Source organism: Tasmannia lanceolata, unplaced genomic scaffold (assembly GCF_043159265.1).
Source record: "Tasmannia lanceolata isolate RefF3 unplaced genomic scaffold, GAP_Taslan_0.1 ptg000006l, whole genome shotgun sequence".
NCBI classification, from domain to species: domain Eukaryota; kingdom Viridiplantae; phylum Streptophyta; class Magnoliopsida; order Canellales; family Winteraceae; genus Tasmannia; species Tasmannia lanceolata.
The window spans coordinates 20,543,654-20,570,264 of record NW_027518683.1 but is presented as its reverse complement, the minus strand read 5'-3'; the positions used below and the strand labels follow the sequence as shown (position 1 = coordinate 20,570,264).

The 26,611-nt window shown below is 39.9% G+C and overlaps 1 protein-coding gene and 1 pseudogene across 1 annotated transcript; both read right to left on the bottom strand.

The window, feature by feature from the left end:
- Positions 1-297: 297 nt before the first annotated feature.
- Positions 298-3,662, bottom strand: LOC143880061 (L-type lectin-domain containing receptor kinase IV.1-like; annotated as a pseudogene).
- A 21,656-nt stretch (positions 3,663-25,318) lies between these two features.
- Positions 25,319-26,228, bottom strand: LOC143878806 (uncharacterized). The gene is made up of 2 exons (XM_077381039.1): positions 25,447-26,228; positions 25,319-25,355 (listed from the first exon to the last, which is right to left on the bottom strand). Exons 1-2 carry the CDS (start codon positions 26,226-26,228, stop codon positions 25,319-25,321), a joined length of 819 nt encoding a protein of 272 aa, XP_077237154.1.
- Between the last annotated feature and the right edge of the window lie 383 nt (positions 26,229-26,611).

Genomic DNA, 26,611 nt, shown 5'->3' with positions numbered 1-26,611 from the left:
CTCCCTTAAATCTTCTCCCACTAGATATGACTCCATACGTGTTCTCCATATCTTCTAATTTGATTGATTTAACAACTCAATGCCGAGTCCACTAACTCTTCCACTCATATCCATCTTCAAAGCACCGATTGCACTTCTTCACCAAGGGAATCTTGACAAGCACCAACTACCACCCTTGTGGCTCTGATACCATATAGAGAAAGACAGATTTCACAACACCGGAAAATCCTCTTCTCAAATAGTGAAACCAAAGTTTATACTAGACCAAGAACAATAACCAAAAGAGAAGAAGAACAATCAGCACAAGATGTAATCCAATATCTATGATGGAAGAACACAATACCAGACAAGAACAAAAAAGAAGAAGAAAGCTTCAAAACCAAGCTTGCACACAAGAGAGCTTCAATGAAGCTTCAATGGAGGTCTAGGTAGTGGAGAATCTCTACAAAAGTAAAGTTATGAGAATAGGCTAGTCAAAGGAAAGTAAAGAGAAGTAATAGCTTTGGTAGGAGATAGTGGGTATGGGAAAGTGGGGACTTTAATGCTAGGATAGTGGGTTTAGAGTTTCAAGTAGGGTTTGAAATTGAAATAGGAAGTAGTGGGAGACTTGTAGCATACATGTGTGGCTCACACATGTGCAAGCTAGGCCAACAAAAGACCAAAATGCCCATGGACACAAAATACATATTTCTCCTCACTACATCTCTCAAAATAAAAATAAAATAAAGCAACCCAAAAAATACACTTTAAAAATTAACAAAAAAAACTAACTAAAACTAATTAAAATTGGATTCATAGTAAATAAGAACTGTAGATTTGGACATCGTCCGATATCAGGATGATCTGGGACTTTTTGACCTTCTCGAAATATGATCTGGCATTTACTCAAACTTTATTGTCAATCTGGACAGTTGGTTCGCTGATCCAATAGTCCGTAGGGGTCTGATCATGGATTTGAAATGTCCAGCCTTCAAACCGCTTAGATGCATCTACATCAGAATCAACGACCCCCAGAGAGGATTGAATCCCCAATGGACGACGTGTATCCACCTGACCTGTCCAAAAAAGGATTTGACATGGTGAAAGCATCCAAACCTTCATTGTGCCCCACTTCTAAAGGACTTACTCTAAAACTATTTGAAGACAGATCAGGTAGAGGAGCATCCCCATCTAGAAACTGCATGACCTGCCTCATGCTTGGCCTAGTGCATGGCACGGGATGCGAACAGAGCAATCCAAGCTTCAACACCAACTCCATTTCATGCACCAGGTAATCAGTTCCCAGATTCGGATCACTTGTCTGTAAAATTATGCCTCTCCTCCAACATTCTGACACCCAATCAACAAGAACCACTTCTTCTGCAGACGCCCGTAGATTGATTGGTCTCCTTCCACATGCAACCTCGAGTATGAAGGCCCCAAAGGAAAACACGTCGGTGCTTGTCGTTGCCTTGCCAGTTCTGCTTAACTCCGGTGCCATATAACCTAGAGTTCCGACCACATGAGTGGTTTGAGGATCGGTTCCATGATCATATAATCTCGATAGACCAAAATCGCCTAATCTTCCATTGAATTCATGATCTAGTAAAACATTGCTCGCTTTGATGTCTCTGTGGATGACAATCTGCTCCCATTCTTCATGCAAGTAATAGAGCCCGGAAGCTACTCCTTTGATGATTTGAAATCTTTGATTCTATTGTAGAACTGAAATGGCCTAATCAAAGAGTAATTTGTCAAGACTTCCATTGGGCATGAAATCATAGACCAAGAGGAGCTCTCCTTTACGCCGGCAATATCCGAGTAGCTGTACTAAGTTCCGGTGACGGAGCCTTCCAATGCTGATGATCTCTGCTACAAACTCCCTCATCCCTTGCCTTGATTCATGAGAGACTCTCTTCACAGCAACTTCGACTTTGGAGGAAGGTAACACACCTTTGTACACCCTACCGAAACCTCCGATGCCCAGAAGCTCTTCGCCTCTAAAGCCCTTGGTTGCTCTGAATAGATCCTCGTATGAGAACCTTTGTGGTCCATATTCACGCTCCCAATCCTCGAGTATCTCTGCGAATTTGATCCTCCTTCTGACAGTAAGTAGAATGCTGGTGAGGATCACTAACATGAAAACTGTTGTAATTGTGGGCAACCCAACTGTCAATACTTTCGATTTCTTTTTGGGACCTCTCCGAGGAAGCTTAGGAAGACGCGATATATCAAGTTCTTGAGCTTTTCCATTCATCTAAGCTCCATCCCAGAACATAGTGAGAAGTTGGAATCGATCCTGTCGATGAAGAAAACCCCACATACATATCTTCTAACACGACAGATGAAAGATAATGACCCTTCGAAGACAAGAGAGGGCGATTAGGTTTAGGTTTCTTGACTGGAGATATTGTTACATCAAGTTTCTTATCTGTACCATTGTACTCTACCCAAACCTGCATTGGTTCTCCACTTTTTTTTTGAAATAGGTAAGCTGGGGTTAGGCGGACCCCGACCAGATATATTAAGAAAGATCAATAAAGATACTACAAGAAAACAGAAAAGCAAGCCCCTCGCACATCAGAAGAAGGGTAAACAAACTATCAAAAGGGAGCCAAAGGCCACCCAACAAAACGGCAAAGACAAATAAAGGAGAACAACCTAACCGCTTCAGCAAAATGAAAACAACAGCCACAACACTGCCAAAATTCGAACAGCTACCACAAAAACAAACAGCACCAGAGCTAACAGCAGACCCAAAAACACCAGCACCAAAAGCAGACCCCAATTTGCATTGGTTCTCCACTTATAAGGCTCAAGTTCTTGATCCCACCATTTTCATTACTGTAATAAGCTGCAGGGGCCGAGTTAGTAGAATTTAAGCTGTTGATATCGATTCCTACATGGTTATCATTGATATCTCCAAATTCGGGGTTCTTGATGGTATCCAGCTCAATGGCAAGAACATGATTAGAAGAATTTCCATTGTTGCTCGAATTGAAGAGACCCAGATATTGGCTACCTAGAGCCCCAGAGAGATCTCTCAAGGGGGCGATGACCAAGGCAATACCATGGCCACTTAAATCATGATAAGGGGCGAAAATTGCAAAGACGAAAGTAGTAGAAAAGGAGTAAACAGTACCATTGGTAGGATTTTTAAATTGGAGGGGCATGGAGTGGAAGGCATGACCCGTGCTTTGCTTTGAGCCGTTTGTTAGCTCCAAGAGGCCATTGGGTGTAATTTCCGCTCTGCCATCGAAGCTCAGATTGGCCCTGAAGAATCCATTGTAGGTGAAGCCATCATTGTTAGAAGCTGTAATTTTGATGAGGAGAAGCACCAGAAATATCTTGGTAAACATTGCTGAAGTCTTGCTAGAGATTCAAAAAGTCTTTTAAAGAGCTTTCTCTTGTAAAGCATTCTGTTTGAAAATATATAGGCGAAGTGGAAAACTGTATATCTCATGCATTAGGAGTGAACGCTCTATTTACTTGTGGAGTCAATGCAATTACTTGTACAGATAAACGTCAACTTCAGAATGCACGAATATTATATGTACCATATTTTTTGTTAATGGCACTCATCTCTTGGCTTTACACTTTCTTTAACTAGTTGTAAAAAGCTGTTAGAATTCCCAAATAGCTCTCACAAGCGAATCAGAAAAGTATAAAACAAGGTGATTAGTGCCATTATCAAAATATGATGGTTGGGAGCACTAATTACAAGAGAGAATAGGAGAGATCTTTTTTTGTTTTTTCAAAGGAATATAAAAATGCTTCTTTCTATTTCTGACGACTAATAATTTTTTGCATCCCCCGTGGAATGAGTTACATTTAAGTGACAACAACCATTAAAATAAAGGGCAGTGATAAATCGACTCCCAAATATCTTAAATAGACTCCCCATGTGTCTATCTCTCTCCTCTCTCTCTCTCTCCCTCTCTCTAACCCAGAGGAGAGAGAAAGACACATGGGGAGTCGATTTAAGATATATGGGGGTCGATTTATCACTCCCCAAAATAAATTATAGGACTTGGCAAAGAGACCATCACACGTCTAACAAAACAAGACAGAGAAGAGAATAGGAGAGGTCTTTTTGGCTTTAGGAGGAGTCCGTTTGGATGCCGGGAATGGAAGGGAAGGGGATTGGAATGACGTGGGCAACAGGGAAAGTGAAGGAATAGATTTATGTTTCATGACCTCTTTTCAATTCCTTTGATTGTGTGGTTTTTGTAACACCCAGCCCCACGTTGGGTCGGTGATACAGGTGCATCTCAACCAATCGACGGTTGGGTGTTTCGAATGTTTCGCAAGAGTAATCGGGTTGATTGGAAAGCTACAAATCTGTGATCGGACTGCTTTGGCCCCTCGGGTCCACGCTCAGACGATCAGGTCGACAATCGGGCCAATGAATGTAGCCGAAGATACTATCATAAGTATCTTCAGATGAATCATTCAATGGCTATAAGGAGATTCAAATATTTTCAAGATCGACCGCCCAATTAGATTCCTTCAAAAATTTTATCAACAAGGTTCATAGAAAGATCAACAAGGTTCATGGAAATACTTTCTAAAACTAAGGTTTATAGTTAGTAATTTCATATTTTCTAGTAGTTTGATTTAAGATTTTCATAAATTAGCCTTCCTATATTAGTTACTAGTGGGACCAACTGTGCGATGCACAGTTTGGAAGTCCAAAAGTCATTAAATCCTTATTTCTTTAGTAGTCCAAAAGTCTCACCAATAAATCGAAAAGGTCAAGTGGATTGGAGAAGTTCATGAGTTCATCTAACCGATGTGTTGTCAAATATAAGGTAAAAAGATCGATAAAGGAGAACTATGGGTCGAAGGAGAAGAAAGGTATAAAGTAGGGCTGCAACTCGGGTCGGGCGGGTCGGGTTTTGGAGAACCCAACCCTACCCGAGAAATATCTCGGGTCGGGTCGGGTCGGGTCGGGTTTTTTTTTCGGAAAACCCACGATTCCCAAACCCGGCCCTACCCATGATAAATCTCGGGTCGGGCAGGGTTTTTTCACGTTGACGCAATTTTTTAAGGAAAATTCTTGTTTGGCAAGGCAACTCAACTCATAGAAGCAGAAATTACACTCACATTACACTTGAATCAAACAATGATGTAATTACACTCACATTACACTTGAATCAAACAATGTTGTAATTACAATCAAACAATGCTGAATCAAACACTTGAATCAACTCAACTCATAGAAGTAGAAATTACACTCACATACAATAACAGTGGGTGCGTGGGTTTTCACTTTTGACTTTTAACTAACAAGAAAAAAATGTACATACTATAACTTATGTAACTTGGGTCGGGTCGGGTCGGGCCCCTTCAAACCCGGCTCGACCCGAGGTTGATGCGGGCTTTTGAATGCTCAACCCGGCTCGACCCGAAACCCATGAAACCTGAACCCAACCCAGGCTATTTTCGGGTCGGGTCGATGCGGGTCGGGTAAAACCCGGCTCGAGTTGCAGCCCTAGTATAAAGGATCCAATTATACTATGGTATTAGTTTGGTTCGTGGGCTGGAGCTGCATATTGTCTGTTCTCTAGTAGTGTTATGGTGTAACTGTCTTAATGTTGGTGGGATGTCTAGTTCCTGATGATGTATTTCAGTTGATGCGATATTAATAAAGTTTTTTTTCCAATAAAGTTCTTAGTTACCTTTAAAAAAATGTTTGGTTCCTAAAAACAACTCTTTCCCACTAATTGCTGAGCTCTAACATATTTTTTGGTAAAATATTACTCAGTTTCTTTACTATTCATGTTTTACCTTCCTAATTTCTTTAGATTTTGATCCTTGAAGTCCAAAAATCTCTCCATTCAAGCAATCCAGCCCATCACAGATTTAGTTTGACAAAAAGATCATTTTACTCTACATGGTGGACAGTTAGGATAGGCAAATCAAAGTAAGGTTAGGTGTGGGCCCGACGCTCACTGTCATGATCTTCACATCCATGTGCATGCCACATGTACAGTGGGCCCATAGCCCTGTATTACAATGGGAATTGTTAAATCATGGTGCTGGTTTATCATTACCTAATATAATTTTGTAATGGGACTCAAGTAATGCCAAAGAATCTGTTAAAAAAAAAATTAAATATCCATAAAGAAAATAAAAGGACCAAATGTATTCCATGTTCATTTTTTTATAAAAGAGAGGTCTCATAAGAACCCAATAACCATCATCATTCATAATAAATTTCACTAACATACAAACCGACCTGCCTTCCAACTCTACCCACATCCACCACAAACCAAGCACCATTTTAATTGAAGACAACACAATTTTCAATGGATACCCATTACTTTCAGCATTAGGAAATAATCATTTCAATTCAAATAGAAACCCTCAAATCTCTTGAAATGGTGGTGTCTAAAAAGTAAGGATACGAAAGAAAAAAATCTCAAAATGTGGTTTCAAGAACTCCATCTATGATAGAAGTTAATTTTCGTAGCAAGGCGGTTAATTGTAGCTGCCCAATCTCAACTAAAGTCATTATTTACAAACTCTATCTATGTAAATTTCAATTACAAACTCTATCTAGCACCCAATCTCAACTAAAGTCATTATTTACAAACTCTATCTATGTAAATTTCAATTACAAACTCTATCTAGCACCCATTCTCAACTAAAGTCATTATTTATCAATACCTTGAACTCTTTACTCCAAAAAAGAGTCCTCGTTAAACAACCACCGGACACCTTACAATCTAAACAAACAAACAAAAAAACAACACCAAAACCGAAAACTCATGCGAGGTCTCACCTCAGTTACGGCAGAAGCTACTGGCAGTAGAAGACCCCAACTGGCTTCAACCGAAGCTTATATGATAAAAAAAATCTTAGCTCGTTGGGTTAGTGCAGCAACCCAATAACTATCTTAATTTCGAAAGCTGGATTTGGTCGATAGGATTGAGAATAAAAAAGACCAAACAAAATCGTTTCTCTTTCCGGACCCTTCCTGCATCTTCCCAAACCCCTCTTCTTCTTGTTCACTATGTGAATTTATCAATGCCCTAGATTTACGATGGTAGTGGCCCCTTATTGGTTACTAAATTGAGGATTTTTACAATTAGAAGGAGTCGTTTTCTGCATAGGATTTTTTTAGGAGTTCCTGAGTCGGTTTGGAAAGATACGAAAGAGGATGTGTTAAAATAGAAGTGGGACATCGTCTTATTTCGGTTAAGGGGAGAAAACTCCCAAATCGTTCAACGCAAGAGAGAGAGAGTCCTCTACAAAAATGAGCAACAAATTAGGAAACCAATCCAGATTCCTAAACAATACGGTTTCTAAAGAATTCTTTGGGTCTTTTAAGTGAAACACCCATCCTCCTATATTATAATAGATTTCCCTGAGTTAGGAGTTCCGTATTAGCAACTAGAGAAAAGTACAGAATGAAGGCCAATGTTTAGTGAAAATATGGATCACGGGCACCTTTTAAAACAATAACTAAAAAAGGGCTTAACTTCAAAATCGAGTTGGAAAAAGACCTCAATACCCTTCTGACAACAAGAGAACTCCTCGTATGTTGGTCCTAATCATTCACTTTTTCATTATTTTACTAGTTTTTTTGTAGGGAAAGCCTCCTGTATTTAATGCATCTCACCTCCATTTACGTTTGGCGCACTGCACGAGGTTTTGTTGGGTTTGTCTCAATGTGTATTTGAATCGACAGAAGCGTGGGTTCGTTTAGATCCTGGCCGTTGGAAATAAGTGCAGACGGAAGGATGCTTGACACGTCCTAAATAAACTTTTCTGAACGGTGGCGCCTTTGTTGACAGCTGGTTTGGTTTGGTTTCAAAATTTGTGTTTGAACCAAAGTCCTTTGGGTTCGTTTAAATCTTGGCCGTCGCCGATATGCATAGACGGTGGGATCAACGACATGTGGACATGTACATGGAACGGTGGCGTCCTTTATTAATAACGTCGGCATTAGTAAAAAATTTAAACCAAAACCGTCACACCCTTTGCGCATCCCTGTCATTTCAACCATTTCCATCTCTCTGTATTCACCATCTTCTTCATTCGAACCCCCTTGCCTTTCAACAGTTTGTTCAACCCACCCTTGCATTCATTCATCAAACTCCCTCCGTTCATCAAATCCCCCGCCCCCGCCCCCAAATCTAAAGGCAAAATGGGACCGAAGAAATCCAAGAAGGCCGCAACAACTGCACCGACGGTGCAGGATCCTCCTGTGGAAGCACCACTGAAGCCTGGAATGATGAAGAGAGAGGTATGAATGATTTTTTTTCTTGCATTTCTTACACTGTAACTGTAAGTAACGTGATATTTGAAAAGAGGCGGCATGGATCACACCGGAGTAACGTCCTTTTCTAGGTTAAATGATCATGCTAAAAAAACACCTACCTAACCGGTGGCGTTTCCCTTACCGCAATCTACTCGACCTTTTCTAATTACTGGGTAAATTTCGATAACACTAGCGTTTTAGTTGGAGTTTCCTGGATCAATATCGATTCGGCCTTGTCGTCGTGTTAGGGTACATCCTATAGCGCTGGCTTTTCAGGTGACGTTACCTGCAACTCTATCGATTCGACCCTTCTGCAGTCAGATGGTCCATCCGATAGCGCTGGTGTTTCAGGTGGCGTATCCTGCAGCGCTATCGATTCGACCCTTCTGCAGCAACATGATTCAATTAAGAGCGATGGCGTTTTAGGTGGCGCCTCCAGTGTTTATTTGAGAGAGCTGGCGTTTCCGGTGGTGTTTCCGCTAGCGGTTTCAATCTGACCTTCCCTCAATTTCTGAGGCTGACTAATAGTTAAATGATTACATGGACGTTTCCGGGTGGCATACTCTTTTCTCGTTGGTGTTATTTAAATCTACTTTGGCATTTTTACATGGCGATAGCACTATAATTATTTCCGACAAAGTTTCCGGTGTAAAAGCTGCCCATGTAAAAGCTGCATTGTACGCCAGCGAAAATTTCAGTTACAGTCGTTTTCGTTCCCACATAAAAATTTAACTCTTCCTCACTGACCCGGCAGTGAGAAAGAGTAAATCTACCAATACTAGAGATGGGTTGGGTCGTTAAGTTAGGTTTGATTATGATTGCATTTGAATAACTTAATTCGGTCGTCTTGTTTGCGGGTTCCTTATGATTCGAGGTGCAGTGCTAAGAAATTTAAATACCACTACAAACAATTAGCCTTAACGAAGGATCATCTGGCATTGTTGGGGACGACTCCATTCGCCACATTAGTGCGGAGAATAGATAACATGCCTATAAACAAAGCCCTTCTGGAAAAGTTGATTCCTACTTGGGAGACAGGGGGCAAGTCCTTTAAACTTGGTGGGCAGTCGGTACCATTTACTGTTGGGTGTGATAAATAGCCAAATGGATTTCCTTCTAAAATATGAATACCATTAATAAAACCACAAGCAAAGAGATGAAGAAAATGATTAAGCAAATTTATAACCTGCTGGAGGGAGAGGGGTACAGAAATCTCTACCGTTCCTTTGAAGGAGACGAGGATTTAAGGTATCAAGTCGCCGACTATCCCGAAGGACAAGGAAGAGACTTGCTAACTTGTACCCCAAAGGCGTGAATAGATAAATGGATCCCTCTCAAGAAATGTGTTGGCTTCCTTTTCCAACTCATATTTTCAACCAGCCATCCATGATAGGTATTTATAGGGAGAATTTGACTCTTTACATTCATGATGCATTTACTCTCCAAGCTGGCCATCCTTGGAGTTAGCACTATACAATGAACGTAAAGGCCATTAAGAGTCCCCAAAACACCACTTACACGTGCATGAATTTTCAATGTTTAAGTCTCTTTTAACCAACATATAAATATAATAAAGTGCATGTAATGGCATCTAAATTAACCATTGATGTGCATAAGTGCAAGTACATGCACATAATCAAGCACATAAATGGTGAGACTTAAAGTATTGAAAATATCTAAATACATTTCGTTGTACGTAAATTGGGTGAAGGGCATACAATGAACGGTCTAGATTAATTCATGTACATATAAGCTCAATTACTTCCATTTTGATCAATTAGGGGGTCCCATGAGACTGATCAGACATAGATTATTAATACGATCTCGATTGTTGCATAGGGTGTCCCTTGATTGCATAAGATCGCATATCATCACCATGTCAGGAATTAATTGATATCATGGTAGGTCGTGTCCTTTTATTTTATAACACAATGTGCAATGTGTTAGGCCCTAAAGACATTGCCTCTGTCCGAGAGTCCAGTTCCATTTCCAATGGAGACTGTGGGTGGTGGCCAACCATTAAGACAAAGGTGCATTAACCCCATCATCCTAACTCTTGTTCGGTGATTCATTTTGGGATACATACTTGGTGAGATTGTTCCATTATAGAATCATTAAGGGAAAAACCCATCCTCCTATACACCAAGTCTTTAGTTTATGGAGTAATATGCCACCTAGGCAAAGGAAAAGTCCGGCCATGCAGAGTCAATATCCAACAATCCCCCGCTTGACAGAAATGACCGGATATACTCCAACCACTCTTGGCCACCTCAACCTTCCTTAGGTACACCTAGTACATAAGTCGGGAAATTTTACAAGGATTTAAGAAGGGATACCAGTAGCCCTACCCCTTTTGGGAGTTAAGGACTATTATGGTTTTACATATTAACCCTTTAAGTCACTAATGCCAATACATGTAGACACCCCATTTTGACCGTACCCTAATCCCTCCATATTTGAGCAAAACTCCATCAAATGAATGAATTGGAATCCCAAAATTCACCCTAAGCTAGGGTAGGATCCCATCTAGCTCCCTGTAAAATTTTGCCGAAATCCGAGTGTGTTTGCCTAGCGAATGAACCAAAGAGGTGTCCGTAGTGTAAACCAGAGAAGGGGTGCGAATTTATCCTGAAGGAGGGGTGAGTTTATCCTGAGGAGGTCTGAACTTAGCCATATAGGACGCGCAAAACCGCGCGCGTATCATTTTCTTTACGCAACCGTGCGCTCATCAAAAATTGGAGTGCCAATATCAATTCTAAAATAAACCTATAAAAACCCATTTAAGCCTCATTTTAGAAGGCAGAGGATCAGATTTTTTCCCCAAATCAGCGAGAAGCTAGATCTGAGTTGAAACCCTAATTCGTTCTGTTTCCCTTCTTCTCCGATCAACTCTAGCTAACTCCGGCAAGTTCCGGTAAACCCCGACCATGACTCCTTCTTCCCCGGTTAAAGCTTGTCTTCTTCGTGGATCCGATCGGAGCTCCGAAGCAAGAAATGAAGAGAGGAGAGATCTGCTAGGAGAATAGCATAAAATCAAGATCGAGAGAGAGAGAGAGAGGGGAAAAACAAGAGAGAGAAACCGGATATCATCCTCACCCAATTTCTTCCGATCAAGCTTCTCCGGCCTTCTTCTCCGGCCACCTCGTCGGAATTCCTTCGGAATCTGACACTAATGCCATCACAATCATCGTCATCCATCATCTTTCCTCTCATTTGAAACCCTAGCCTCTTCCAAACCCTAGAAAAAACCGTAGATCTGATAGTTTTACCCTAGCTCTGCAAACTTCAAGCTACCTACTCCGGCAAGCTCGCCGGAGCTCCGATCTACACTTCTTCTTGATGATTTTACTTTCCAACTCTTATATCTTTCTTTTATTCTCACACAAAACCCTAGATTTGGCATTTGAAGTCTCCAAACCCTTTCTCATTTAACCTGAAACCCTAATTTCCGAGTTCCTCCTTTTATCCTCCCGAATTCCTCCTGAATTTCGTGACCCTCACTATGATCAAGTGCTCTTCGATCTCAGATATTTTGATTCTCCGGAAGATTTTGAGGCGAGAATCGAAGGAAATGTGGCATTTGGAAACGCTCGAAGATCAACTTCGAGAATCTTGCTCTGTTTTCATGGAGAGATTTTTTTCTTCTGGCGAATGGGGTTGTCTTGTACTATCAGAAGCTTGTCAAGTACCTCCATGATTTGCAGGAAGGAGTTTATGTACAGAGTACTCTGGAGAGAGTCATGGAGAATGAAAATGGTCGGCAGTTGCTTACTGAATCATTAACCCTCTTTGGATGTCTACTGCTGCTGATGGAGCACCGTATGGGCGGCCTCTTACGAGAGAAGCTGCTTGTTGCTTATGTACGCCATGATCGCTGTTTTGATGCTCCTAATTTAGATAATATTTGCTCACTGTGTCGTTCACACTCATCTCAATATGCCGTAATTCGTCAATTTCATACTTCTGCTTCAATCTCTAGTGTGATTTCAGTCCCGAAGCCTGAGAATCTTTTTTTTCAAGTAAGTATTTTTTATAATTATTATGTTTACATTGTTATATATTTGTTCACAACTATTTTGATGTTCTGAATTGACCTCCAGATTTCGTTATGGTTTAATTTCTGATCAAATGATACAGTGAATTGAATGGCTCTTGTTTTCTCGATGCCTGTATAGCCATATGTTTTTCTAAAAAGAGAGAGAGAGTTAAATGCAAGTAGGTTTATTCTTTACTTTGAAAGTTCAGCATGATTCAATGCCTGGTTAGTTGATCCAATAAATGGGATGTTGCTTTAGTTCCAAATCTTATGATTAATGCTGCAGAGGTTGAATCTCTTTGTCTGTACATCATTAGTGGAAGGGTTTTAACACGGTCATGGCTTATCTTATATACTGTCATATGTCGAGGAATGACACCTTTTGAGTCTATCCCTTTCCTTGAAATGGTCTATTGGAATTATGTAAGGTTTGTCATAAGTCGTCAAATATTTTAGATACCCCTACATAGATTCCATTCGCTATCACCTTAACCTTGCGCAGGAAGGAGAAGTAATGTACCTTAGCCTTGGGGTCACATAAGCTCTGTCTGCACTTGTAATTTTATTGCCTGAAACAATTCAAGATCATTCTCATTCAATTTTAGGATTTCAGGTTTTCATTCCCTTGGTTATTAATTCTGGTACCCTTAACTCTTATCACAATATCTCTGACTTTAAATTTAGCCACTTCTATCTGTGTTTGATATTGTGCTCTTTAATTTTTCTTGGTTAAAAAATTGAGTTGTGAAATGGGTTTATGGAAGAATTGTAGCAGGGTCTGAGCTTTAAAAGTATTTTCCCTGACCTTTATAGTTTAATTTGGAAGTGAGAAAAGAAGAAGGTTGTCATTTTGAGTTTGGGGAAGAGAGGGAAGAAAAAGAGGATAAGTTTGACCTTTATTTTGCGGAACAATATCTCATTTCTAGCAAATTGTTATACTTGCTGTTATTTGTTATCCGACCTGGAGTTGTAACATTTCCTTCTATAAGTTATTTAAGGATTATATTCTTTGTATATAGTAGAATTGGGGATTATATGCTCTTAGTTTACACAGGTTTATGCATATAGTTTTAAAAGGAGGTGTAAATAGCTAGTTTTTATTAATCCATTGCCCATTGAAACTAATTTTCATAAGTAACAGCTACTTTTGTGCTACTCATGACACTCATGACAGACATATTTTGTTCCAAATTATTTTTCTGATGTCGTGATTTTAGTAACATAATGACATATGTATAAGATACGGTTTTTTTTAGAGTATTCCTTGAACGATGAATTGATTATTTTGTGTAAGACTTAAATAGGGCGATGAAGGCGTTAGCCCAAGCCCATTCTTTTAGAAAGACTTACCTAGCAATGGTAGTACTATTTCCATTCTCTTTCCTTATATAGAGAGTTTCTGGTCTTTTAGATATCTTTCTTAGTCATTTGTCTTTCCTTGCATATCATTGCATAGGGCGATGAAGGCGTTAGCCTAAGCCCAGTCTTAGAGGAACTTACCTGATGTGGTAATACCCTCTGCTCTTATCTCCCCTTCTTTAGGTAGAGAGTTTGTAATCCTTTAGATGCTCTTATACTTTAGGTTATCCATTCATCGCAGGGGCGATGAAGGCGTTAGCCCAAGCCCATTATTAGGGGACTGCTCAGTCCAAGTAGTACTCCCCTCTCTCATTTGAAAGACTTGCCCAAGTCTTTTAGAGGTATATCCCTTAAGATCTTAGGTTCCCCTTTTCATTGTGTAGGCAAATAAAGAGATATCTTGAGCCTTTTTTTTAAAGAGACAAGCTATGTCTCAACAGAAAGATCAAACCCTTTTAGGAGACAAGCTATGTCTCGGTAGAAAGTCAAATCATTTGGAGACAGGCTTTTGTCTCATCAATGAGTCAATCCATAGAAGACTATTCAAGTCTCACAAAGTTGCCCTCCTTTGAGGAGACTAGCTATGTCTCATTTAGGAAAATCCAACTCATTTTGAGACAGGCTTTGTCTCATTAGCACCTCCTTCTTAGAATTGCTAGTTTTAGAGTCAGTCCTTAGCATAGGAATCTCTCCTTAGCTAGGAGTCAGTCTTTCAGTTTCAGGAGTCAGTCCTATCATCATAGGGGTTAGGATTTTGTCCAACCTCTCATCAAATCATATGTTTTTATCCGCTTCTGCAAGGTATAGGATGCTGTCCAACCCTTGCAGAGTTGTTATTCTGTTCATTTTCCCCCCGCAAAGCATAGGATGCTGTCCAACCTTTGCGGGATATCAAGACTCAGTCATACCCTTATGATGATAGGATTTTGTCCCCTTGATTCAAAAACACTCAAAAATAACAAAAACATTTCAAAAATCAAAATCTTAAAAATCTTGAGTCATTCAGAGTAGTTAGGAAAATCTTTTCCGAACTACGTTGGCTTGATCCCTTTCAACAGGGTACGTAGTGCAACTTGGGATTCACATCCCAAGTCCAGCCAAACTTTCAAAAATAAACATTTCAAACATTCAAAAAAATACAAAAAATATTCAAAACTTTTTCAAAAAAATCTTTCTCCTAGAGTTAGGAGTTTGTCTTAGCTGTTTAGGGTTTTTTAGAGTTAGGAGGCCTCGAGTCGATTGGTTAGACACTTAGTCGAACCGATGACTAGACTAGGAAGCATATAGTCAGCCCATAGTTTTCTTTAGGATGCACAGCCTAGTTACACATAGAATTTAGGGCCCACCTGCATTAGCTTAAGGCTAATCAACTTGCATTAGTTAGGGTATATAGAGAGTCCTAAAAATTACAATCCACTTGAACTTAAGCAATCGTACAAAAAGCTTAAAAAATCAGTCGAGTCTAGGAGAGCGGTTCTAGATGGTTAGGCATCGTAGTTTAGAATAGGTCATCGAACTACGTTGACTCCGATTCTTCCCGAGGCCGGGATACGTAGAGCAGCTGAGATGGACGACCATCTTGGTCCGAGTCAATGCATTAGAGTTTTAGGATTCATCTTATCCAGTTATGTTTAGAATTGATTTATTTTGTATGTTTTACTGTGTTTTCTTACTTTCATGTACAGATCCTATACCTTTAGCTGTAGTATGCATTTGTTTGCACACCAGAATTCAGACACCAATTAGGTATGACACTCATAACTTAGCTCTTTAGGCTTGTCACTCAGAATCTAGCTACCCCTAGGTGACACTTATTTTATTTCTTTTGTGTGTGCTTATTATTCATTTCCGAGACATGCATGATTATATAGACGTTTTCTCGGAGATATTCGTTCCCATTTCATTTGACTTTCGCCCAAAACTCTTCAAAATCAATAATAAATGGCATAAGAGACCAGGTGTTTGCACTTGGGCGGATGAGGTGCTCTTTAGACCTTCCGAATTCGTAACGAGGCACAAACCTTCTTTTATATCTCTGGTTATCCGTTGCAACAGAGGATAGTATGGGATCCTTGGCCCACTTCCTTGGATGGCGACTCTTCTTTGTTTAAGGTACGCCTCGAATCTGGGCTAATCCCCGAATCGAGAGGTATCTCACCCTTTGCATCGCCACTCATACTGTGAGGGGCACTTCTTTCGAGAGTTCCTTGGTAGAGCTCTCCATTCACGTGGATGATCCTGAGACTCAGCGTGTGGGGCCTGTTCCCCGCCGTCTCTCCCGGATCGGGGTCCACAATACCACATGGCTTGACCATACAAGTGGACCAGGTACCTGGGCTTTCCAAGTGGGCACACAGATATTTAGGAGAGGAATCATATTTGTCATAACTTCATTGAAAGAGTGGAGAGTCTCCTATCTTAGCTATAACAAGAAATAACCCTCTTGTCCCCTTATACCTTAAGTGTACTCCTCAGTTATCTTTCACCCTTGGGACAAAACTCTTCTTAAGTATGCTTGGTAACAAGGAGGTGTCATTCTCCCTTAGAGTAACCTCAATAAATGAGGAATTGTGTCCTTATGGGCTACCTTAACTTTGGGTCTTACTCTCCCCATAAGATATCTTACTTTTATGTGAAGGGTTTGACCTCGAGGGTTTTCCCTTATATACATTTAACAAGAAAATGAAATAAATAAAAGTAATGTATTACATCAAGCCCATCCTGGGCAACATAAAATAAAGTCGTGAACACACTAGTGCCTTCGTAAGTGGATCAGCAACCATGAGGTTAGTAGGCATCCACTCAATGATTACGACTTCTCGCTTGACCACGTCACGGATGTAATGGTACTTTCGTTTGATATGTTTGGTCTTCCCATGGCTCTTGTCATTTTTTGTAATCTTTATAGCAGCCTCATTATCACAATATAAAATGATAGATTGTCCTTCAAATCTAGAGAGATGTATCTCTTGAAGAAAACTCATTAGCCATTCAGCTTCCATGCCAGCTAAGCCAAGTGCGACATATTCAGCTTCCATAGAGCTGTGGGAGATGCATGTTTGCTTTTTACTACACCATGAGATGGCAGCCCCGCCATGCCCGCCAATCATCCACATTACCACCCCAATCAGCATCTGAATAATCTTCTAATAGAAGTGATGACTTACCAAAAGTCAGCCCAAGATCTTTGGTTCCTTTGAGGTACCTCAAGATCTTAATCACAGCCTTCCAATGTTCCATTCCAGGGTTACTTGAGAATTGACTTACCAAGCAAACGGCATAGGCGATGTCCGGCCTAGTACAAGTCATAAGATACATGAGACTACCAACAGCATTGGAGTAAGGAATATTCTTCATGGCGAGCCTTTCATCTTCAAGTGAAGGAGACATGTCCTTAGAGAGTTTAAGACCATGTTCCAATGGAACTTTAGAAGGAGATTTGTCTTCCATTTGAAACCTTTTAAGAATCTTTTCCACAAAGTGTTCTTGGGACAGCTTGATAGTTTTATTTTGCCTATCCCGTATGATTTGTATTCTCAATAAAAAGTTAGCTTCGCCAAGATCCTTTATTTCAAAGGTTCCTTTTAACCAATCTTTGACTTTAGCTAGTAGCATAGTGCATCCACTAACCAAGAGAAGGTCATCAACATAAAGTGATAGTATAAGTGTTCGACCCCCGCTAATCAAGAAGTATATGCATTGGTCAGACCCAATAGCTTGAAAACCAAAGCTTCTTAATTTTTCATCAAACTTTATAAACCACATCGGAGGTGTTTATTTCAGCCCATAAAGAGATTTTTGAAGTTTGCACACAAGTTTTTCTTTCCCTTTTTCAATGAAGCCTTCTGGTTGCTTCATATAAATCTCTTCATCAAGATCACCATTAAGAAAGGCACATTTAATGTCCATTTGATGAAGTTCGAGGTCAAGGTTTGCTGCAATAGAAACTAGTATGCGAATTGACTTAATCTTTGCCACAGGAGCAAATGTTTCGAAGTAGTCAATCCCCTCTTTTTGGTTGAATCCCTTTACAACCAATCTTGCCTTAAAACGATCAACGGTTCCATCTGCCTTTAGCTTCTTTTTAAGGATCCATTTTGAATCCAAAGGTTTTATACCTTGCGGTAAATCAACCAAACTCCAAGTGTTGTTATGAAGTATAGATTCCATTTCATAATTCATTGCCTTTATCCACATATCCTTTTCTGGACTCTCCAAAGCTTCCTTGAAGTTCTTAGGTTCAATGTTTTCGCCAAGAAGACCAATACAGAAATCCGGCCCACTCCGAATCCTAGTACTTCTCCTTAGGGAGTGAATTTCCAAAAGAGGTGAGGAAGATGAAGGAATTGAGTCTTGTATTTCGCTGAACGTAAATTCATCGACTCTCTTTCTTTTAGCAAGATGACCAGGAATAGATTCAAGAAACTTAGCATCTCTGCTAATAATCAAAGAATTAGTGAGAGGATGGAGAAAACGATAAAATTTTGATCCGGGCTCGTATCCGATAAAAATCAATTTTTCAGTTTTAAAATCAAATTTATTTCGGTGTTGCGTAGAAATCACATGAGCTACACTACCCCAAACACGAAGATGATCTAAATTTGGCTTTCTATTTTTCCAAAGTTCATAAGGTGTCTTTAAAGAACCTTTAAAAGGCAACCGATTTTGAACATAACAAGCGGATAGAAGTGCTTCACCCCAAAGGTTATGAGACAGACCCGAATCCAAAAGCATACATCGAACGGCTTCTTGGAGAGTTCGATTTTTCCTCTCAGCAAGACCATTTTGTTGAGGAGTATATGGAGTTGTCATTTGATGAACAATGCCATAAGATTTCTCAAATGCATCCCAATCATTAGACATGCACTCCCCTCCTCGATCCGTTCTAATGGATTTTATGCGCTTTCCCAATTGATTTTCTACCAAATTCTTAAATTCTATAAATTTAGAAAAGACTTCTGATTTGTGTTTTAAAAGATAAATATTACAATATCGAGAAAAATCATCGATGAATGTGATGAAGTACTCATAGCCCCCACAAGTAGAAGGTGTTATCCTTCCACAAATATCCGAGTGAATTAGGGCAAGAGTCTCCACACTTCTTTCACCTTTACCAAAGGGCTGTTTTGTAAGCTTGCTAGAAATACAACATTCACAAGTATTTTGGTCTTTGAAAGATTCAATTCTAATTATACCATTAGAGGCTAAACTCTTAACTTTATGAAAGTTAGAGTGACAAAGCCTTCGATGCCATAATTCGATAGAAAGAGGTGACAAAGAGGAGTAAACCAAAATTTCATTTTTATTGATAAGAACATTCAATTTATACATATTGTTAATTCTAACACCATTCCCTACAAATTTGTCTGGGTGTAAAATCACAACCCTTCCCCCTTTAAATCGAAATTCGAACCCAGATTTTTCTAGTTGAGCAACTGAAATGATATTCTTTGAAAAAGAAGAGACAAAGAAAACATCTTTTAGTGGAAGATGTTGGCCAGATAGGAGAAGTAATTTTAGATTTCCTTTTCCTGGAGCAATACAATAGGAACCTTCACCCATGAAAAGAGGAGTCCCATTGGAGGAAGCATAGGATTGGAGTAGTGCCTTATTCTTAGTCACATGACATGTGGCGCCAGAATCAAGCCACCATTCCTCATCTTTTGTTCCATCGATCTGAATCATGTGGATTTGATTTGTCCTACCATACTTAATTTTATCTTCTTCTAATTTCCGACAATCCTTAATAACATGCCCAGGTTTCTCACAATAGAAACAGTTACGCACCTTTTTGGAGTCTCTTGATTGATTGAAAGTTTTAGATACTTTCATATCAGATGAAGAAGAATTCCCTTTCTTAAACTTCTTCTTGAAGTGGCTCTTTCTAGACTTGGAATTCTTGAAGGGCTTGGGCCCATCAACACCTTTCTTCTTATCAAGAGCGGAGGAGATGGCATGCACTTGTTGTTTGGAAGATGTAGTAACTCCAATGAGATCTCTAGAGTTCTCTTCAATTTTCAAGTAGTTTCCAAGACTTTCCAACGATTCAAAGGTGATGTGAGAAAGTCTTACCTTAGCTTCATTCCAAGAGTTAGGCAAGCTTCGAATCACGGTTGATATTTGAGATTGCAAAGATGATGCCTCTCCAACAATCTTTAATTGTGATAAGTGAATCTCTAGTTCTTCCAAATTCTCAGAGATAGATTTATTTTCATCCATTTGAAATGAATTGAATTTGGAATAGAGAGTGGATATTGGAACATTTAAGGTTTCAGAATACCTCTTGTCTAGTAGTTCCCATAACTCTTTTGCGGAGTTGATATCTTCGAACACTTGAAATAACCTCTTAGAGAGGTTATTGAGAATCATTTCACGTGCAATGAAATTGGCCTTGTTATACTTGTCTAAGGATTCCTGTTGATTCTTACGGTCATCATCAGAAGCAGTGACATCTACCACTGGGGGTTCCTTATCAACAACATATGCAATATCAAGGGTATGAAAAATAAACAATAGCTTCCGTCGCCACAACTTAAAGTCAATGCCTTCAAGTTTATCGATCTGTACATTATCCTTGACAATATGTTCCATACGGCTATCCATCAGAAAAAAACAAGATTGATACCTTAAAATTGTTGGGTGTGATAATAGCCAAATGGATTTCCTTCTAAAATATGAATACCATTAATAAAACCACAAGCAAAGAGATGAAGAAAATGATTAAGCAAATTTATAACCTGCTGGAGGGAGAGGGGTACAGAAATCTCTACCGTTCCTTTGAAGGAGATGAGGATTTAAGGTATCAAGTCGCCGACTATCCCGAAGGACAAGGAAGAGACTTGCTAACTTGTACCCCAAAGGCGTGAATAGAGAAATGGATCCCTCTCAAGAAATGTGTTGGCTTCCTTTTCCAACTCATATCTTCAACCAGCCATCCATGATAGGTATTTATAGGGAGAATTTGACTCTTTACATTCATGATGCATTTACTCTCCAAGCTGGCCATCCTTGGCGTTAGCAATATACAATGAACGTAAAGGCCATCAAGAGTCCCCAAAACACCACTTACACGTGCATGAATTTTTAATGTTTAAGTCTCTTTTAACCAACATGTAAATATAATAAAGTGCATGTAATGGCATCTAAATTAACCATTGATGTGCATAAGTGCAAGTACATGCACATAATCAAGCACATAAATGGTGAGACTTAAAGTATTGAAAATATCTAAATACATTCATTGTACGTAAATTGGGTGAAGGGCATACAATGAACGGTCTAGATTAATTCATGTACATATAAGCTCAATTACTTCCATTTTGATCAATTAGGGGGTCCCATGAGACTGATCAGACATAGATTATTAATACGATCTCGATTGTTGCATAGGGTGTCCCTTGATTGCATAAGATCGCATATCATCACCATGTCAGGAATTAATTGATATCATGGTAGGTCGTGTCCCTTTATTTTATAACACAATGTGCAATGTGTTAGGCCCCAAAGACATTGCCTCTGTCCGAGAGTCCAGTTCCATTTCCAATGGAGACTGTGGGTGGTGGCCAACCATTAAGACAAAGGTGCATTAACCCCGTCATCCTAACTCTCGTTCGATGATTCATTTTGGGATACATACTTGGTGAGATTGTCCCATTATAGAATCATTAAGGGATAAACCCATCCTCCTATACACCAAGTCTTTAGTTTATGGAGTAATATGCCACCTAGGCAAAGGGAAAGTCCGGCCATGCAGAGTCAATATCCAACATTTACTGCCCTTGATGTTTGTGCCATATTTGGGTTGCCCATAGAGGGGGAGCCAATTAAATCAGGTAAGCCTGAAATTACCCCATTCACGCAGACATTTGCCATATTTAGTTCCATTGATAGTGCTGTAATATTTGATAGACTGAAACAATGTGTAGTCCATCCTCTCAAAGTGGACGAGAGTGTAGGACTACTTATTTTGCTTTTGTTTTTTACTTTCTTATTCGTTACATCGAAGCGCAACGTCGATTCTCTCTTTTGTGATTATCTTGATGATGTTAGAGAGATCTCTAAATATTCGTGGGGAAATAAGGTGTATGATATGTTAGTGGATAAAAAGGGAAAGTCGGAGGCGGGTCACAAGACTACATATTTTCACGGTGCGGTAGTTGCATACCAGATTAGGATCACATACTTATTATTCCACACTCCGAAGTTTCAATGATCAATATGTACATTTGACTAAGTGTATAATCTTCTTTCTCATGAAATCACAGGTCTGATTTTATGAGCACACCGGGTACGTATGTCCCTCCAATCCGAATGCCGTGCCACAGCATTTTAGATGGGAGGGACACAAAGCCGGGAAGTCGACGGACCGGGAACTGTACAAAAAGTATTTTAGATTTGAAGAGGGTCAGAAGGTAAGAAAATATCATTATTTGATGCAATGGTAACTTGTGGATACGTAGTTGTTTATAGAGCTTTGACATGTATGTGAGTCGTTTGAAATTTTGCAGATCATTGTTGAGCTACAATTGTCAAATAAGGAGTTGTTAACCATACAACCCACAGTGAGTGATATAGATTACCGCATAATGTTTAACGTTACACTGTTTTTTTATGTACGTGAACATGTTCTATAATTCAGGACATTACATACTTTTGCTTGCCGATGTCGGTGGAAAGGTGTTCACTATATGCAACTCATTGTATAACAAAGCTAGACAGTGGGCATAAGAAGCACCGGTTTGCAAAACTGTAAGTATCTGTCACAACCTCAATTATTTATGTGTTGTAATGTAATTTGATTTTATTATGTTATGTCTGCAATTGGATGTTGTCAGACGGTTGATAGTTTTGGCCGCTCATGAAGCTGATCGTTGGCCTATCACAGAGGTATCCGACTGTCTGCTAAAAGATAATAAGTAAGTTTACATAGCACTCTCATTGTTCAATAAAGTTGTGAGTATAGTTTATGATATGATGCTTAGTTTATGATATAACAATCGGTGCAGGACCGATTGTAGTATTTTCGTGATGCGCTACATTGACCGTCTTTCAATTTTCAAGGGTATGGACTTCGGGCAGGTAATATTATTGTCCATATTTTTCCATCTCTTCAGTAGGAGGTTATATTTATTATATCATGTATCTTACAGTATATTTCCTTCCTATTAGCAAGATATACCCTACCTCAGAAGGCACAATGGGTGTGAGCTCATTACAAAGGACATTATCTAACCAACTGCAACCGACAGAAGGTACGCCACCGTTGAAAACAGAAGGAGGTTTGGTTGCGGCACTGAGGAACTTTTAATTGTGGGCGGTGAGAGGGTGGATGTTAAATTGATCACCTTCTTTATGAACTAAAGTTGTATTTTAACAATAGTTTCTAATTTCTTTCATCTGTACGACCATGAGTACGCTCTTGACCTGTAATGGTATTTTGTGACCGTTGTTAGTAGTTAATTCTGTTAACCAATAACTCTGTTTTTAGTTTCATTGGCAATGGGTTCTGTTAACCAATATCTTTCTACTATTGTACTAATTGATTCCCACCTGGACAAAGTGTTTATTTAACCAATATTTTTCTTCTAATGTGCCAATTGAACTTCCATGTTGCGCCTGGTTAAGCTCTGCATGAAGTTTCTTTGCCCATCAGCTGGGTAAAAGCAATAGCGTTATCGTTTCCGGTGGCGTTTCATGTAGGGTTTTCTCCAACGTACCAAAATTTTCAGTGGTTTTAATCTAATACCGGTGGCGTACCATTACGTACCAGCGGCGTACCATTACATACCGGTGGCGTACCATTAGAACCGGTGGCGTACCACTACGAGTCCAACGGCGCATTGAACTTCCAGGTAGCGCCTGGTTAAGCTCTGAATGAAGTTGCTTTGCCCATCAACTGGGTAAAAGCAATAGCGTTGTCGTTTCCGGGGGCGTTTCATGTGGCGTTTACTCCGGCGTACCAAAATTTTTAGTGGTTTTCATGTAATACCGGCGGCGTACCAGTATGTACCGGCAGCGTACAAGTATGTACCGGTGGCGTATTAAGAATATCAGGTGGCGTACTAAGAAGATCGGTGACGTACGTACTAATTCTACTGGCGCATTGAACTTTACTTAACTTCTCGTTGAGCTCCACATTATGTTTGTTCCTAATTGCATTCGCTCTTTACCCTATTGCCATGCAACAATCTAAAGGGGGAATGTAATTTTCCATCACCTCCTTGCAAAAAAAATCCACCAATAACCTATCAATGTAATTTGAAATGAAATTACCCCACTTATTCTATGGGAGTTTATTTCCCTCTATGGATTTGCACCATATCATATGATTTAAATGAATTCGTCGGAAGAAAGGGGTGGGGAAACAGGAGTAAGCGGTACAATATTTTGCACGAACGCAAATTATAATATATTCAGTCGCCTAAATTATCAGGCGTTACATCATCAATGTCATTTGTCACTAATAATTTCCACACATTTACATTGACATTCCCACAAATATATTGATGTTAGTATGAGCGATGTTGAGGGTGAGGAGGCGAGCAGATTGTCTCCGAGCAGGGAGGTAGTATCATTTACTATTAAGGTGCAGGCATAGTTTTTAGTTTTGGTTGACCTAAAGTTGGACGGTTGAAGGAATTAGTCGGAAGAAGGAATGGGGAAGCAATAGTAGAGAGTGTACAGCTACTTATAGCGTTACTGATTACTCGCTACAGAGAAGTGCGAACAGTAACCTTATAAGGAGCCGTACAGATTCTACTAATACCTTCAACCGTGCAATAATACGTCACCAAAAACAATGCCTGCACATTAGGAGTAAATGATACTACCTACCCACCCGGAGGCAATCTGCTCGCCTCCTCACCCTCAACATCGCTTATACTAACAGCAAATTTGCTACAATAAGCAATAACAACACTACAAGAAGCAACGCCAGAAGAGTAATGCCCGATGTAGGTGTAGGCTGGACGTGCACATGATCCTCTACTTCCCCTCGTCCTGACAATGGCACTTGTTGAATCCTGTACTCCCTTAGTTGTTGTTCTGCCTCCACCAGCGTGGTATAAGAATAATGGACGGCACCACTGTAGCATCTTACATGGCGCTCGCACTCAGGCCATGAAGTGAAGATTCCCTGTTGGCGTCCCCTGAAAACTACATAGTACTTCTTCCTACCCATAATTTTCCAAGGTATTTGGTGAAAATGTATCTGTACAGGAAGAGAATCGAAGAAACCCTTAGAGCTGCGGCAGCAATTCTACTCTAGGGTTTCCTTAGAGTCCTTATATAATATATATATATATATATATATATATATAGAAAGAGAGAGAGAAAACGAAACGATTTAGGGTTACGTGTTCAATACATATTAACGTCGTCATTTCTATAATAAGTCACTGACACATTAAGTAGAGACAAACTTCAGCAACAGAGACCAAAGAAATAAATCAACCTGGTACGCCAACGTTACGCCACAGACACATGCGTCTGTCAGCCATTTTCATCGAGGATGAACCACATGATGAACCTGGGAACGGCACTGAAATTCTGACTGAAATTTACCCAGTTACCAAGTGGGGAATCCTGAAGTTACCAAGTGGATAGAATTCATTGCGTTTCTTGGATGAGTTAGGAGGAAGACAACTGACAATGGAATGAGTATTTTATGTACATAATCACGAATAGAAAGGCGGTTGCCCAACTATTTCTGACCTGCAATCAACCAGACAAAGGTTATCACATTATTGGATTACAAGCGACACTGAGTTATACTATTTTAAAAAAATCTTGGTGTAGATTTTACCTAGTTAACAGCCTTGAATGTAGGAGGCGGTCAACATCAACTGCGGGTCTCCTGATCGGATTATTCGCGCACCTTCGTTTGTTGTCAAGTTGACCGCAATTACCACATCTGTTATGTACTCCAGAACTAAACGCTGATTCTTTTCTCTTTTTCTTCGGCCTTCTAGGAAGTCTTTCAAATTTTGGCGGATCGATGGGCAGCAATCTAGCTTCAGGTTGTTGCCACTGCAACATGTCTAGTGTTGTGTCAATCACTTCTCTATACGTATCAGGAAGAGTTTCCGACCAGTTCCATTCCTCAGTGAAGTCGAACACATCAGCTTTTCTAAAACCAATGGCTGCCATAGCATGAGCACATGGTATCCCTAAAGTTGGGAATGCACGACATGAACAAGTCTTCTCTCCTAAGTCAACTCTGTCTTGGTGCAACTTCGAGGACACCTGAAAGAGAAGCGAATCGAGAGCACTAACATTCATCCTCCTTCCCGCATCACTAGCTGATTGGATGATCTTAATGGCGTACGAAGTCAGAGGACCTTTCCAACGATTACTGGCCTCTCTATGTTTTGCAAATGATTCAGACGCCTTCTGCCTCGTGTGCTCCACTAGTGTAGCAATAAGATATTCTCTGGCATTCTTCAGGGCAGCATTCGAGACCTCACATGCATTTGATGTATAAATATTGAATCTCCTCCCCTTCAAGAAGAGACTAGCCCAATTTTCCTTATCAATCTTGCATATCCATTCATATGCTTTTTTATTGGCTGCTTCTATATCGGCCATGGTCATCCGAAAAATATCCTCTCTCAAGATAGTTCCTACCTTCCATAATTGATCCTCCACATATTCGTCCTTAAAGTGCTCCTTAATGTTTGCTTGGATGTGCCTTAGGCAATAGGAGTGATATGATTTTGGGAACACATCATTGACTGCTTGTATTATCCCTTTCTGCCGGTCAGAGACAAAAGTGATGCCCCTTCTCCGATGCGGTTCACAGACTCTCACACGAAGCTGGCACAGAAACCAACCTCACGTCTCGATATTCTCTTTCTCAACAACAGCGTACGCGAACGGAACTATCCCATTATTTCCATCCATCCCGCATGCAATCAACAGTATACCGGGATACTTCCCCCGTAGGTGAGTACCATCCACGGTGATAACGA

Excerpts from the sequence above, each read along its gene's own strand:
- LOC143878806 (XM_077381039.1), bottom strand. The coding sequence starts at position 26,228 with ATGGCCGATATAGAAGCAGCCAATAAAAAAGCATATGAATGGATATGC. Across the intron at positions 25,356-25,446 it reads CATTCAAGGCTGTTAACTAG|GTCAGAAATAGTTGGGCAAC; the intron begins GTAAAATCTACA and ends GGTTGATTGCAG.